Source organism: Lepisosteus oculatus, chromosome 4 (genome assembly GCF_040954835.1).
Source record: "Lepisosteus oculatus isolate fLepOcu1 chromosome 4, fLepOcu1.hap2, whole genome shotgun sequence".
NCBI classification, from domain to species: domain Eukaryota; kingdom Metazoa; phylum Chordata; class Actinopteri; order Semionotiformes; family Lepisosteidae; genus Lepisosteus; species Lepisosteus oculatus.
The window spans coordinates 12,551,565-12,567,608 of NC_090699.1; the positions used below are offsets into that span (position 1 = coordinate 12,551,565).

General features: G+C 59.1%; 1 protein-coding gene across 2 annotated transcripts in view; it reads left to right on the forward strand.

Annotated features, from left to right (window-relative positions):
- LOC107076291 (solute carrier family 12 member 6-like) overlaps positions 1 to 16,044 on the forward strand; it is a 41,473-nt gene that overhangs the window by 8,316 nt on the left and 17,113 nt on the right. For both annotated transcript variants that reach the window (XM_069188701.1, XM_069188702.1), the window contains exons 3-13: positions 1,479 to 1,570; positions 2,266 to 2,394; positions 3,005 to 3,151; positions 3,249 to 3,303; positions 3,824 to 3,954; positions 4,437 to 4,678; positions 5,515 to 5,726; positions 7,480 to 7,644; positions 7,954 to 8,052; positions 8,446 to 8,503; positions 9,467 to 9,641. In XM_069188701.1, the coding sequence (XP_069044802.1) occupies positions 1,479 to 1,570; positions 2,266 to 2,394; positions 3,005 to 3,151; positions 3,249 to 3,303; positions 3,824 to 3,954; positions 4,437 to 4,678; positions 5,515 to 5,726; positions 7,480 to 7,644; positions 7,954 to 8,052; positions 8,446 to 8,503; positions 9,467 to 9,641 (1,505 nt within the window). The remainder of the gene's footprint in view (positions 1 to 1,478; positions 1,571 to 2,265; positions 2,395 to 3,004; positions 3,152 to 3,248; positions 3,304 to 3,823; positions 3,955 to 4,436; positions 4,679 to 5,514; positions 5,727 to 7,479; positions 7,645 to 7,953; positions 8,053 to 8,445; positions 8,504 to 9,466; positions 9,642 to 16,044) is intronic.

Sequence of the window (16,044 nt, forward strand, 5' to 3'; positions counted from 1 at the left end):
CCCTCTCTCTCAGTGCAGTGTTAATGTACTGGAGTGTCCAGTCAGTCAGTGTGTCTGTATGAACCCCTCTCTCTCAGTGCAGTGTTAATGGACTGGAGTGTCCAGTCAGTCAGTGTGTCTGTATGAACCCCTCTCTCTCAGTGCAGTGTTAATGGACTGGAGTGTCCAGTCAGTCAGTGTGTCTGTATGAACCCCTCTCTCTCAGTGCAGTGTTAATGGACTGGAGTGTCCAGTCAGTCAGTGTGTCTGTATGAACCCCTCTCTCTCAGTGCAGTGTTAATGGACTGGAGTGTCCAGTCAGTCAGTGTGTCTGTATGAACCCCTCTCTCTCAGTGCAGTGTTAATGGACTGGAGTGTCCAGTCAGTCAGTGTGTCTGTATGAACCCCTCTCTCTCAGTGCAGTGTTAATGGACTGGAGTGTCCAGTCAGTCAGTGTGTCTGTATGAACCCCTCTCTCTCAGTGCAGTGTTAATGTACTGGAGTGTCCAGTCAGTCGGTGTGTCTGTATGAACCCCTCTCTCTCAGTGCAGTGTTAATGTACTGGAGTGTCCAGTCAGTCGGTGTGTCTGTATGAACCCCTCTCTCTCAGTGCAGTGTTAATGTACTGGAGTGTCCAGTCAGTCAGTGTGTCTGTATGAACCCCTCTCTCTCAGTGCAGTGTTAATGTACTGGAGTGTCCAGTCAGTGTGTCTGTATGAACCCCTCTCTCTCAGTGCAGTGTTAATGTACTGGAGTGTCCAGTCAGTCAGTGTGTCTGTATGAACCCCTCTCTCTCAGTGCAGTGTTAATGTACTGGAGTGTCCAGTCAGTCAGTGTGTCTGTATGAACCCCTCTCTCTCAGTGCAGTGTTAATGTACTGGAGTGTCCAGTCAGTCAGTGTGTCTCTATGAACCCCTCTCTCTCAGTGCAGTGTTCATGTACTGGAGTGTCCAGTCAGTCAGGGTGTCTGTATGAACCCCTCTCTCTCAGTGCAGTGTTAATGTACTGGAGTGTCCAGTCAGTCAGTGTGTCTGTATGAACCCCCCTCTCTCAGTGCAGTGTTCATGTACTGGAGTGTCCAGTCAGTGTGTCTGTATGAACCCCTCTCTCTCAGTGCAGTGTTCATGTACTGGAGTGTCCAGTCAGTGTGTCTGTATGAACCCCTCTCTCTCAGTGCAGTGTTAATGTACTGGAGTGTCCAGTCAGTCAGGGTGTCTGTATGAACCCCTCTCTCTCAGTGCAGTGTTAATGTACTGGAGTGTCCAGTCAGTCAGTGTGTCTGTATGAACCCCTCTCTCTCAGTGCAGTGTTAATGTACTGGAGTGTCCAGTCAGTCAGTGTGTCTGTATGAACCCCTCTCTCTCAGTGCAGTGTTAATGTACTGGAGTGTCCAGTCAGTCAGTGTGTCTGTATGAACCCCTCTCTCTCAGTGCAGTGTTAATGTACTGGAGTGTCCAGTCAGTCAGGGTGTCTGTATTAACCCCTCTCTCTCTCGGCAGATGGCAGTGTTAAGATATCCAGTGTTTACATCAATAATTGCCATGGTGTTGACGATGATGACTTCTACGATCGGAACTTGGCTCTATTTGAGGTCAGTCTGTTAACATGTTTGTCATTACAAATACCTGTTGTGCCTGCCTGAAAAGCCTGTCTGCTCATCTTTCTGTGTTAGTGCTTCCAAGTAATAAAAATTAATAATTGTAATAATTGCTAACACTTATATAGCGCTTTTCTGGACACTCCACTCAAAGCGTTTTACAGGTAATGGGGATCCCCTCCACCCCCCCAGTGTGATGATGCTCCAGCTCTCAGTGGGGAGGAGAGCAGAGTGATGAGGCCAGTTCAGAGAGGGGGGTGATCAGGAGGCCATGACTGGTAAAGACCAGGGGGAGTCTGTCCAGGACACTGGGGTCACACCCCTACTCTTTCTGAGAGACACCCTGGGGTCTTGACTGACCACAGAGAGGCAGGACCTCCGTTTCACGTCTCATCTGAAGGACAACGCCTTGTTTTCAGTCAAGTGTCCCCATCACTGTACTGGGGCATTAGGACCCCCACAGACCGCAGGGTGAGCGCCCCCTGCTGGCCCCACTAACACCTCTCCCAGCAGCAGCCTCAGCTTTCCCAGGAGTCTCCCATCCAGGTACTGGCCAGGCTCACTCCTGCTGAGCTCCAGTGGGCTGTCAGCTGTGAGCTGCAGAGTGATATGGCTGCAAGTGTAGTGTTTCTGTCCTGCAGTGTCCAGTCAGCGAGTCTTTCTTGACCCCTCTCTGTCTGCCCGTGTAGGAGGAGATGGACACTCGGCCAAAGGTCTCCTCCCTCCTCAACCGATTGGCCAATTACACCAACTTGACCCAGGGCGCCAAGGAGCACGAGGAAGCAGAGAGCATCGGGGAGAAGAGGAAACCGAGCAAGGTACCGAGCCCCACTGTCGCTGCACACTGCCACACGCTGGCCGGAGCAGGGAACTGCACTGGGCTGCTGGTGCTGTTCTGGGTGCCTGAAGGTTGAATTGGCATCAAACTGGTAACCTTCTGGTATACCAAGTACCAGAGCCTACAGCTTGACCACCAGACCAGCTGGCCTCCTGGTACAACAGGGTCAGCACCTTGACCACCAGACCAGCTGGCCTCCTGGTACAACAGGGTCAGCACCTTGACCACCAGACCAGCTGGCCTCCCGGTACAACAGGGTCAGCACCTTGACCACCAGACCAGCTGGCCTCCCGGTACAACAGGGTCAGCACCTTGACCACCAGACCAGCTGGCCTCCCGGTACAACAGGGTCAGCACCTTGACCACCAGACCAGCTGGCCTCCCAGTACAACAGGGTCAGCACCTTGACCACCAGACCAGCTGGCCTCCCGGTACAACAGGGTCAGCACCTTGACCACCAGACCAGCTGGCCTCCTGGTAGAACTGGTGTCCTGCTCCTTGCTCCTGGTCCTTCCTTGCCTGTATCAGGCTGAGGGCTCTGTGCTGCTCTTGAGTTAAACTCTTGTCCTGTCTCTCTCTCTCTCTCTCAGTCTCCCCAGTTGGGCACCTTCATGGGGGTCTACCTGCCGTGCCTGCAGAACATTTTCGGGGTGATCCTGTTCCTGCGTCTGCCCTGGGTGGTCGGGACGGCCGGCATCCTGCAGGCCCTGTGCATCGTCTTCGTCTGCTGCTGCTGTGTCAGTGTGACCGGCCCGCCGCCAGAGCGACCCACACACACCCGATCTGTCCGCCGCACAGAGTGACCAGGCTTCTCCTTTCTCTTTGCCTTCGCAGACCATGCTGACGGCTATTTCAATGAGTGCCATCGCCACGAATGGAGTTGTGCCAGGTGTGTCTCTCTCTCAGTGCAGTGTTAATGTACTGGAGTGTCCAGTCAGTCAGTGTGTCTGTATGAACCCCTCTCTCTCAGTGCAGTGTTAATGTACTGGAGTGTCCAGTCAGTCAGTGTGTCTGTATGAACCCCTCTCTCTCAGTGCAGTGTTAATGTAGTGGAGTGTCCAGTCAGTCAGTGTGTCTGTATGAACCCCTCTCTCTCAGTGCAGTGTTAATGTACTGGAGTGTCCAGTCAGTGTGTCTGTATGAACCCCTCTCTATCAGTGCAGTGTTAATGTACTGGAGTGTCCAGTCAGTCAGTGTGTCTGTATGAACCCCTCTCTCTCAGTGCAGTGTTAATGTACTGGAGTGTCCAGTCAGTCAGTGTGTCTGTATGAACCCCTCTCTCTCAGTGCAGTGTTAATGTACTGGAGTGTCCAGTCAGTCAGTGTGTCTGTATGAACCCCTCTCTCTCAGTGCAGTGTTAATGTACTGGAGTGTCCAGTCAGTCAGTGTGTCTGTATTTACCTCTCTAGCTGGAGGGTCCTACTTCATGATCTCTCGTTCTCTGGGTCCGGAGTTTGGGGGAGCTGTGGGACTGTGCTTCTACCTGGGGACGACCTTTGCTGGTGCCATGTATATCCTGGGAGCCATTGAGATCTTCCTGGTAGGTGCCTGCTCTCGTCACTGCTGTCCGTGCGACCGAAGGGGGGATTCTGGGATGGGACTGGATCGTGTGTTGACAGTTCTTGTCTGTCTCAGCAGAGTTTACTACAGTGACGTACAGTCACGTCGCTGTCCGCTTTTCCTTTAGCAGGCTGTGTATAACCTGTTCTTGTGGGCGGGGAGGCCCGGCTGTCTACCTCTCCTGATTGGCCGGGCTGCGCCCCTCGAGCCCCCTCTCCTGATTGGCCGGTGGCTGGGCTGCGCCCCTCGAGCCCCCTCTCCTGATTGGCCGGTGGCCGGGCCGCACTCCTCGAGCCCCCTCTCCTGATTGGCCGGGCCGCACTCCTCGAGCCTCATCTCCTGATTGGCCGGGCCGCGCCCCTCGAGCCTGTTCTTCGTTAGAGAGACCCATCCTGTGCTGCGTGGTGAAGAGGGTTCCCTCTGTCTCCCAGCGTCCCCATTAACCCCCTCTGTGTCTCTCAGATGTACATCTCGCCCTCGGCAGCCATATTCCAGGGGCAGGACGAGGCCAGCCAGGGCGTGGCCATGCTGAACAACATGCGTGTGTACGGCTCCATCTTCCTGCTGCTCATGTCCCTGCTGGTCTTCGTGGGCGTCAAGTACGTCAACAAGCTGGCCTCCGTGTTCCTGGCCTGCGTCATCCTGTCGGTCCTGTCCATCTACACCGGCGCCTTCGTTTCCGCCTTCCAGCCTCCCAGCTTCCCGTAAGCCCTCGGCCCGTCTCGCTGCCTGTCTCACTGTCTGCCTGTCTATCTCTCTCTGAGTCTCTGAGTGTGTGTGTGTATTAACCTCTCTCTCAGGGTGTGTGTATTAACCCCTCTCTCTCTCAGGGTGGGTGTGTATTAACCTCTCTCTCTCTCAGGGTGTGTGGGTGTATTAACCCCCCTCTATCTCTCTCAGGGTGGGTGTGTATTAACCTCTCTCTCTCTCAGGATGTGTGTGGGTGTATTAACCCCTCTCTCTCTCAGGGTGGGTGTATATTAACCTCTCTCTCTCTCAGGGTGGGTGTATATTAACCCCTCTCTCTCTCAGGGTGGGTGTATATTAACCTCTCTCTCTCTCAGGGTGGGTGTATATTAACCTCTCTCTCTCTCAGGGTGGGTGTATATTAACCCCTCTCTCTCTCAGGGTGGGTGTATATTAACCTCTCTCTCTCTCAGGGTGGGTGTATATTAACCTCTCTCTCTCTCAGGGTGTGTGGGTGTATATTAACCCCCCTCTCTCTCTCTCAGGGTGTGTGGGTGTATATTAACCCCCCTCTCTCTCTCTCAGGGTGGGTGGGTGTATTAACCCCTCTCTCTCTCTCAGGGTGTGTGGGTGTATTAACCCCTCTCTCTCTCTCAGGGTGTGTGGGTGTATTAACCCCTCTCTCTCTCTCAGGATGTGTGTGTGTGTGTGGGTGTATTAACCCCTCTCTCTCTCTCAGGGTGTGTGTGTGTGTATTAACCCCTCTCTCTCTCAGGATGTGTGTGTATTAACCCCTCTCTCTCTCTCAGGGTGTGCGGGTGGGTGTATTAATGCCCGTCTCTCTCTCTCTCAGGGTGTGCATGCTGGGTAACCGCACGCTGTTGCGCCAGAGGTTCGACGAGTGCAGCAAGACGGCGGTGCGCGAGAACGTGACCGTGCCCACGCGCCTCTGGGGGCTGTTCTGCAGCGCCGAGGAGCTCAACGCCACCTGTGACGAGTACTTCAGGCTCAGCAACGTCACCGAGATCCAGGGCATCCCGGGCCTGAGCAGCGGCGTCATCGCCGGTACGCCGCCGAGGGGGCGCGGGGTCACGCTGAGATCCGGGGTGGCGGGGACTGTGGCGCCCGGCTGGGACGTGGCCCGGACCCGCCCTGCAGGGGGCAGTGTCTTGTCAGAGCGCCTCTGAGCAGGTAGGTCCCGTCGGAGGTCGGGTGTCATGGAGACAGCCACCGTGACGTGGACCTTTGTGGACACCAGATGGGTCACAAGAAGACAAAGCCATTCTGTCCACCTGACTGGCTGGTTGATATGATGATCTATGACGTCGAACAACGTGGCTGGGCAGCTTGTTCCCCACCCCCACTACCCTCTGTGTAAAGAAGAGCCTCCTGTCCTGACTGGAGGGTCTCACCCAGCTGTGTCTGGAGAGGAGCCAGGGTACCGGCTTCAACAACAGGGCTGGGCAGCTTGTTCCCCACCCCCACCACCCTCTGTGTACAGAAGAGCCTCCTGTCCTGACTGGAGGAGCTCACCCAGCTGTGTCTGGAGAGAATCCAGGGTATCGGCTTCAACAACAGGGCTGGGCAGCTTGTTCCCCACCTCCACCGCCCTCTGTGTACAGAAGAGCCTCCTGTCCTGACTGGAGGAGCTCACCCAGCTCTGTCTGGAGAGGAGCCAGGGTATTGGCTTCAACAACATGGCTGGGCAGCTTGTTCCCCACCCCCACCACCCTCTGTGTACAGAAGAGCCTCCGGCTCTCAGTTCTAACCACACTTCTGTGGTTTGCCCCTGTGTGCTCTGGGTGGTGTTTAGCTCTTTACCGTGGCTGCCAGTGGGGTTGCATTGTCAGGCCACAGGAGGTGATGGGGAGAGGACACTGCCCCCTGCTGGGCCCCGCTGTCCGCCATGGGGCTCCTGGGAACGCTATGGAAAAAGACATTTCGTTTTCCCAACCTGGGAAAGTTTTGGGGAAAAAATGCTAAACTATCCATTAAGGTTTGGAAACGTCGTGCAGTTCTTTCTGAACGGACCCAGAGTGATCATGGCTCTGTCCTGTGGTGTTGTGCGTCCGTCAGCAAGCGCTTAAGAAGAGGCTGCGGCGTTGGCGTCGCTCACAGGACGCGCTGCGGTGGCGCGTACACAGTCCCGCGGGAGCTCTCCGGTGAGCCCTGTGCTAGCCTAGCGCCGGGCGAGTGTCTTCCCAGTGACCCTGAGCGAGGCCCTGAACCCCAGCTGCTCCAGGGGTGCTGTATAAATGTCTGACCCTGCGCTCTGACCCCCAGCTTCTCTCCCTGTCTGTGTGTCTCCTGGAGAGCAAGCTGGGGTCTGGGAAGAGACACATTCCTGATGAAAGAGACTGTATAGGGACAGTGAAGCAACATGATCATTACGTTATTAGAACGGCTTGTCGCCTCTACGGCCCCTCAGGTGAGCCCGCAGGGGCAGGGGCAGGGCCAGGGGCAGGGCCAGGGGCAGGGCCAGGGCCAGGGGCAGGGCCAGGGGCAGAACCAGGGGCAGGGCCAGGGGCAGAACCAGGGCCGGGGCCAGGGGCAGAGCCAGGGCCGGGGGCAGGGGCAGAACCAGGGGCAGGGGCGGGGGCGGGGGCAGGGGCGGGGGCAGGGGCAGGCCAGGGCCAGGGGCAGGGCCAGGGGCAGGGGCCAGGGGCAGGGCAGGGGCTGCTGTGGCGGCTGTCAGGCCAGCGTGCTCCTGACAGGGCAGGAGTACACCCGGGGAAGAGATCTGGAATTGTGTTGGTAGAAATGAGTGGGAGCCCTGCCGGTCGCTCTCCCTGAACACCTCCTCTGCTCCTCTCTCCAGAGAACGTGTGGAGCGCCTATCTCGGCAAGGGCGAGGTCATCGAGAAGCCCTCGCTCCCCTCTCCCGACGTCCTGGCACAGCCGTCCAGCCGGATGTCCTACATCTTCGCTGACATCACTACTTCCTTCACCTTGTTGGTGGGGATCTTCTTCCCCTCTGTGACAGGTAGTGTCTCTCAGATAGTGTCCAGTCAGTCAGTGTGTCTGTATGAACCCCTCTCTCTCAGTGCAGTGTTAATGTACTGGAGTGTCCAGTCAGTCAGTGTGTCTGTATGAACCCCTCTCTCTCAGTGCAGTGTTAATGTACTGGAGTGTCCAGTCAGTCAGTGTGTCTGTATGAACCCCTCTCTCTCAGTGCAGTGTTAATGTACTGGAGTGTCCAGTCAGTCAGTGTGTCTGTATGAACCCCTCTCTCTCAGTGCAGTGTTAATGTACTGGAGTGTCCAGTCAGTCAGTGTCTCTCTCTTGGACTCAGGGATCATGGCTGGCTCCAATCGCTCAGGTGACCTGAAGGACGCTCAGAGATCCATTCCGATCGGGACCATCCTGGCCATCCTCACCACGTCCCTCGTCTGTATCCTTCCTGGCTCGGCGCCAGTCCCTCCGTGCTTGTCCAGTGGGGTCCTGGCGTGACCGCAGTCAGTGTGTGTGCGGTCCGCAGTGCCCGTGGAGTGTGTGAGGCGCGTGCTGGTGCAGGGGGGCGCTGTGCTCAGGGCAAAGCTGTGCTCAAGTTCTGTGTTCGAGCGGCGATGTGTTTAGGCACTGTGTTCAGGAGCTATGTTCTGGGGAGGCGCTGTGTTCAGGGAGAAGCTGTGCTCAAGTGCTGTGTTCAGGGGGCACGCTGTGTTTAAGTACTTTGTTTAGGGGGGGCGCTGTGTTCGGGGGAGATGCTCTGTTTAGGTGCTGTGTTCAGGGGGGGCGCTGTGTTTAGACGCTGTGCTGTTGTTGTCCTGAGCCCTGCTGTCAGACCTCAGTAACGTGGTCCTGTTCGGCGCCTGCATCGAGGGCGTTGTGCTGAGAGACAAGTGAGTCTGTCTCTGTTCTCACCGGTCTCTCTCTCTCCCCCTGTCTCTGTGTTCTCACCTGCCTGTCTCTGTCTCTCTCTCTCCCCCTGTCTCTGTGTTCTCACCTGCCTGTCTCTGTCTCTCTCTCTCCCCCTGTCTCTGTGTTCTCACCTGCCTGTCTCTGTCTCTCTCTCTCCCCCTGTCTCTGTGTTCTCACCTGCCTGTCTCTGTCTCTCTCTCTCCCCCTGTCTGTGTGTTCTCACCTGCCTGTCTCTGTCTCTCTCTCTCCCCCGTCTCTGTGTTCTCACCTGCCTGTCTCTGTCTCTCTCTCTCCCCCTGTCTCTGTGTTCTCACCTGCCTGTCTCTGTCTCTCTCTCTCCCCCTGTCTCTGTGTTCTCACCTGCCTGTCTCTGTCTCTCTCTCTCCCCCGTCTCTGTGTTCTCACCTGCCTGTCTCTCTCTCTCCCCCTGTCTCTGTGTTCTCACCTGCCTGTCTCTGTCTCTCTCTCTCCCCCTGTCTCTGTGTTCTCACCTGCTTGTCTCTCTGTCTTTCTCTCCCCCTGTCTCTGTGTTCTCACCTGCCTGTCTCTGTCTCTCTCTCTCCCCCTGTCTCTGTGTTCTCACCTGCCTGTCTCTCTTGTCTTTCTCACCTGCCTGTCTCTCTCTCTCTCTCCCCCTCCCTGTCTCTGTGTTCTCACCTACCGGTCTGTCTATCTGTCTGTCTCTCCCCCTCCCTGTCTCTGTGTTCTCACCTACCGGTCTGTCTATCTGTCTGTCTGTCTCTGTGTTCTCACCTACCTGTCTGTCTATCTGTCTGTCTGTCTCTCTCTCCCCCTGTCTCTGTGTTCTCACCGGTCTGTCTGTCTCTAAGGCCCTCTGCTTCACTGCCCCTGCTGTCTTGCTGTCTCGCTGTCGTTACTATTGTTGACCCTCTCCCCTGTCTCCTGTGGGCCTCTCTGACTCTGTTGCCCGTGTCAACCCTCAGGTTCGGCGACTCTGTCCAGGGGAACCTGGTTGTGGGGACCCTGTCCTGGCCGTCCCCTTGGGTGATCGTGATCGGCTCCTTCTTCTCCACCTGCGGCGCTGGGCTGCAGTCCCTGACCGGGGCTCCCCGCCTGCTGCAGGCCATCGCCAAGGACAACATCATCCCCTTCCTGCGGGTGCGTGTCTGTCTCACTCCTGCAGTCGACATCATCCATCACTGTCACTCCCACACTCCACACCATCCCCTCCCCGAGAGCGTCTCCCCATCACTCCCACACTCCACACCATCCCCTCCCCGGGAGCGTCTCCCCCTCACTGTCACTCCCACACTCCACACCATCCCCTCCCCGAGAGCGTCTCCCCATCACTGTCACTCCCACACTCCACACCATCCCCTCCCCGAGAGCGTCTCCCCATCACTGTCACTCCCACACTCCACACCATCCCCTCCCCGGGAGCGTCTCCCCCTCACTGTCACTCCCACACTCCACACCATCCCCTCCCTGAGTGTCTCCCTCACTGTCACGCCCACACTCCACACCATCCCCTCCCCGAGAGCGTCTCCCTCACTGTCACTCCCACACTCCACACATCCCCTCCCCGAGAGCGTCTCCCCATCACTGTCACTCCCACACTCCACACCATCCCCTCCCCGAGAGCGTCTCCCCATCACTGTCACTCCCACACTCCACACCATCCCCTCCCCGAGAGCGTCTCCCCATCACTGTCACTCCCACACTCAACACCATCCCCTCCCCGAGAGCGTCTCCCATCACTGTCACTCCCACACTCCACACCATCCCCTCCCCGAGAGCGTCTCCCCATCACTGTCACTCCCACACTCCACACCATCCCCTCCCCGAGAGCGTCTCCCCATCACTGTCACTCCCACACTCCACACCATCCCCTCCCCGAGAGCGTCTCCCTCACTGTCACTCCCACACTCCACACATCCCCTCCCCGAGAGCGTCTCCCTCACTGTCACGCCCACACTCCACACCATCCCCTCCCCGAGAGCGTCTCCCCATCACTGTCACTCCCACACTCCACACCATCCCCTCCCCGAGAGCGTCTCCCCATCACTGTCACTCCCACACTCCACACCATCCCCTCCCCGAGAGCGTCTCCCCATCACTGTCACTCCCACACTCCACACCACCCCCTCCCCGAGAGTGTCTCCCTCACTGTCACTCCCACACTCCACACCATCCCCTCCCCGAGAGCGTCTCCCATCACTGTCACTCCCACACTCCACACCATCCCCTCCCCGAGAGCGTCTCCCATCACTGTCACTCCCACACTCCACACCATCCCCTCCCCGAGAGCGTCTCCCCATCACTGTCACTCCCACACTCCACACCATCCCCTCCCTGGGAGTGTCTCCCCATCACTGTCACTCCCACACTCCACACCATCCCCTCCCCGGGAGTGTCTCCCTCACTGTCACTCCCACACTCCACACCATCCCCTCCCTGGGAGTGTCTCCCCATCACTGTCACTCCCACACTCCACACCATCCCCTCCCCGAGAGCGTCTCCCTCACTGTCACTCCCACACTCCACACCATCCCCTCCCCGAGAGCGTCTCCCCATCACTGTCACTCCCACACTCCACACCATCCCCTCCCCGAGAGCGTCTCCCCATCACTGTCACTCCCACACTCCACACCATCCCCTCCCCGAGAGCGTCTCCCCATCACTGTCACTCCCACACTCCACACCATCCCCTCCCCGAGAGCGTCTCCCTCACTGTCACTCCCACACTCCACACCATCCCCTCCCCGAGAGCGTCTCCCCATCACTGTCACTCCCACACTCCACACCATCCCCTCCCCGAGAGCGTCTCCCATCACTGTCACTCCCACACTCCACACCATCCCCTCCCCGAGAGCGTCTCCCATCACTGTCACTCCCACACTCCACACCATCCCCTCCCCGAGAGCGTCTCCCTCACTGTCACTCCCACACTCCACACCATCCCCTCCCTGAGAGCGTCTCCCCATCACTGTCACTCCCACACTCCACACCATCCCCTCCCCGAGAGCGTCTCCCATCACTGTCACTCCCACACTCCACACCATCCCCTCCCCGAGAGCGTCTCCCATCACTGTCACTCCCACACTCCACACCATCCCCTCCCCCAGAGCGTCTCCCATCACTGTCACTCCCACACTCCACACCATCCCCTCCCCGAGAGCGTCTCCCTCACTGTCACTCCCACACTCCACACCACCCCCTCCCCGAGAGTGTCTCCCTCACTGTCACTCCCACACTCCACACCATCCCCTCCCCGAGAGCGTCTCCCATCACTGTCACTCCCACACTCCACACCATCCCCTCCCCGAGAGCGTCTCCCATCACTGTCACTCCCACACTCCACACCATCCCCTCCCCGAGAGCGTCTCCCCATCACTGTCACTCCCACACTCCACACCATCCCCTCCCTGGGAGTGTCTCCCCATCACTGTCACTCCCACACTCCACACCATCCCCTCCCCGGGAGTGTCTCCCTCACTGTCACTCCCACACTCCACACCATCCCCTCCCTGGGAGTGTCTCCCCATCACTGTCACTCCCACACTCCACACCATCCCCTCCCCGAGAGCGTCTCCCTCACTGTCACTCCCACACTCCACACCATCCCCTCCCCGAGAGCGTCTCCCCATCACTGTCACTCCCACACTCCACACCATCCCCTCCCCGAGAGCGTCTCCCATCACTGTCACTCCCACACTCCACACCATCCCCTCCCTGGGAGTGTCTCCCCATCACTGTCACTCCCACACTCCACACCATCCCCTCCCTGAGAGCGTCTCCCCATCACTGTCGCTCCCACACTCCACACCATCCCCTCCCCGAGAGCGTCTCCCTCACTGTCACTCCCACACTCCACACCATCCCCTCCCCGAGAGCGTCTCCCTCACTGTCACTCCCACACTCCACACCATCCCCTCCCCGAGAGCGTCTCCCCATCACTGTCACTCCCACACTCCACACCATCCCCTCCCTGGGAGTGTCTCCCCATCACTGTCACTCCCACACTCCACACCATCCCCTCCCTGAGAGCGTCTCCCCATCACTGTCGCTCCCACACTCCACACCATCCCCTCCCCGAGAGCGTCTCCCTCACTGTCACTCCCACACTCCACACCATCCCCTCCCCGAGAGCGTCTCCCAATCACTGTCACTCCCACACTCCACACCATCCCCTCCCTGAGAGTGTCTCCCTCACTGTCGCTCCCACACTCCACACCATCCCCTCCCTGAGAGCGTCTCCCTCACTGTCACTCCCACACTCCACACCATCCCCTCCCCGAGAGCGTCTCCCTCACTGTCACTCCCACACTCCACACCATCCCCTCCCTGAGAGCGTCTCCCCATCACTGTCACTCCCACACTCCACACCATCCCCTCCCCGGGAGTGTCTCCCTCACTGTCACTCCCACACTCCACACCATCCCCTCCCTGGGAGTGTCTCCCCATCACTGTCACTCCCACACTCCACACCATCCCCTCCCCGAGAGCGTCTCCCTCACTGTCACTCCCACACTCCACACCATCCCCTCCCCGAGAGCGTCTCCCCATCACTGTCACTCCCACACTCCACACCATCCCCTCCCCGAGAGCGTCTCCCCATCACTGTCACTCCCACACTCCACACCATCCCCTCCCCGAGAGCGTCTCCCCATCACTGTCACTCCCACACTCCACACCATCCCCTCCCCGAGAGCGTCTCCCTCACTGTCACTCCCACACTCCACACCATCCCCTCCCCGAGAGCGTCTCCCCATCACTGTCACTCCCACACTCCACACCATCCCCTCCCCGAGAGCGTCTCCCATCACTGTCACTCCCACACTCCACACCATCCCCTCCCCGAGAGCGTCTCCCATCACTGTCACTCCCACACTCCACACCATCCCCTCCCCGAGAGCGTCTCCCTCACTGTCACTCCCACACTCCACACCATCCCCTCCCTGAGAGCGTCTCCCCATCACTGTCACTCCCACACTCCACACCATCCCCTCCCCGAGAGCGTCTCCCATCACTGTCACTCCCACACTCCACACCATCCCCTCCCCGAGAGCGTCTCCCATCACTGTCACTCCCACACTCCACACCATCCCCTCCCCCAGAGCGTCTCCCATCACTGTCACTCCCACACTCCACACCATCCCCTCCCCGAGAGCGTCTCCCTCACTGTCACTCCCACACTCCACACCACCCCCTCCCCGAGAGTGTCTCCCTCACTGTCACTCCCACACTCCACACCATCCCCTCCCCGAGAGCGTCTCCCATCACTGTCACTCCCACACTCCACACCATCCCCTCCCCGAGAGCGTCTCCCATCACTGTCACTCCCACACTCCACACCATCCCCTCCCCGAGAGCGTCTCCCCATCACTGTCACTCCCACACTCCACACCATCCCCTCCCTGGGAGTGTCTCCCCATCACTGTCACTCCCACACTCCACACCATCCCCTCCCCGGGAGTGTCTCCCTCACTGTCACTCCCACACTCCACACCATCCCCTCCCTGGGAGTGTCTCCCCATCACTGTCACTCCCACACTCCACACCATCCCCTCCCCGAGAGCGTCTCCCTCACTGTCACTCCCACACTCCACACCATCCCCTCCCCGAGAGCGTCTCCCCATCACTGTCACTCCCACACTCCACACCATCCCCTCCCCGAGAGCGTCTCCCATCACTGTCACTCCCACACTCCACACCATCCCCTCCCTGGGAGTGTCTCCCCATCACTGTCACTCCCACACTCCACACCATCCCCTCCCTGAGAGCGTCTCCCCATCACTGTCGCTCCCACACTCCACACCATCCCCTCCCCGAGAGCGTCTCCCTCACTGTCACTCCCACACTCCACACCATCCCCTCCCCGAGAGCGTCTCCCTCACTGTCACTCCCACACTCCACACCATCCCCTCCCCGAGAGCGTCTCCCCATCACTGTCACTCCCACACTCCACACCATCCCCTCCCTGGGAGTGTCTCCCCATCACTGTCACTCCCACACTCCACACCATCCCCTCCCTGAGAGCGTCTCCCCATCACTGTCGCTCCCACACTCCACACCATCCCCTCCCCGAGAGCGTCTCCCTCACTGTCACTCCCACACTCCACACCATCCCCTCCCCGAGAGCGTCTCCCAATCACTGTCACTCCCACACTCCACACCATCCCCTCCCTGAGAGTGTCTCCCTCACTGTCGCTCCCACACTCCACACCATCCCCTCCCTGAGAGCGTCTCCCTCACTGTCACTCCCACACTCCACACCATCCCCTCCCCGAGAGCGTCTCCCTCACTGTCACTCCCACACTCCACACCATCCCCTCCCTGAGAGCGTCTCCCCATCACTGTCACTCCCACACTCCACACCATCCCCTCCCCGAGAGTGTCTCCCTCACTGTCACTCCCACACTCCACACCATCCCCTCCCCGAGAGCGTCTCCCCATCACTGTCACTCCCACACTCCACACCATCCCCTCCCCGAGAGCGTCTCCCATCACTGTCACTCCCACACTCCACACCATCCCCTCCCCGAGAGCGTCTCCCCATCACTGTCACTCCCACACTCCACACCATCCCCTCCCCGAGAGCGTCTCCCCATCACTGTCACTCCCACACTCCACACCATCCCCTCCCCGAGAGCGTCTCCCATCACTGTCACTCCCACACTCCACACCATCCCCTCCCCGAGAGCGTCTCCCCATCACTGTCACTCCCACACTCCACACCATCCCCTCCCCGAGAGCGTCTCCCATCACTGTCACTCCCACACTCCACACCATCCCCTCCCCGAGAGCGTCTCCCATCACTGTCACTCCCACACTCCACACCATCCCCTCCCCGAGAGCGTCTCCCCATCACTGTCACTCCCACACTCCACACCATCCCCTCCCCGGGAGTGTCTCCCTCACTGTCACTCCCACACTCCACACCATCCCCTCCCTGGGAGTGTCTCCCCATCACTGTCACTCCCACACTCCACACCATCCCCTCCCCGAGAGCGTCTCCCTCACTGTCACTCCCACACTCCACACCATCCCCTCCCCGAGAGCGTCTCCCCATCACTGTCACTCCCACACTCCACACCATCCCCTCCCCGAGAGTGTCTCCCTCACTGTCACTCCCACACTCCACACCATCCCCTCCCCGAGAGCGTCTCCCATCACTGTCACTCCCACACTCCACACCATCCCCTCCCCGAGAGCGTCTCCCCATCACTGTCACTCCCACACTCCACACCATCCCCTCCCCGAGAGCGTCTCCCCATCACTGTCACTCCCACACTCCACACCATCCCCTCCCCGAGAGCGTCTCCCTCACTGTCACTCCCACACTCCACACCATCCCCTCCCCGAGAGCGTCTCCCCATCACTCCCACGCTCCACACCACCCCCTCCCCGAGAGCGTCTCCCCATCACTCCCACACTCCACACCATCCCCTCCCCGAGAGCGTCTCCCCATCACTGTCACTCCCAGACTCCACACCATCCCCTCCCCGAGAGCGTCTCCCTCACTGTCACTCCCACACTCCACACCATCCCCTCCCTGAGA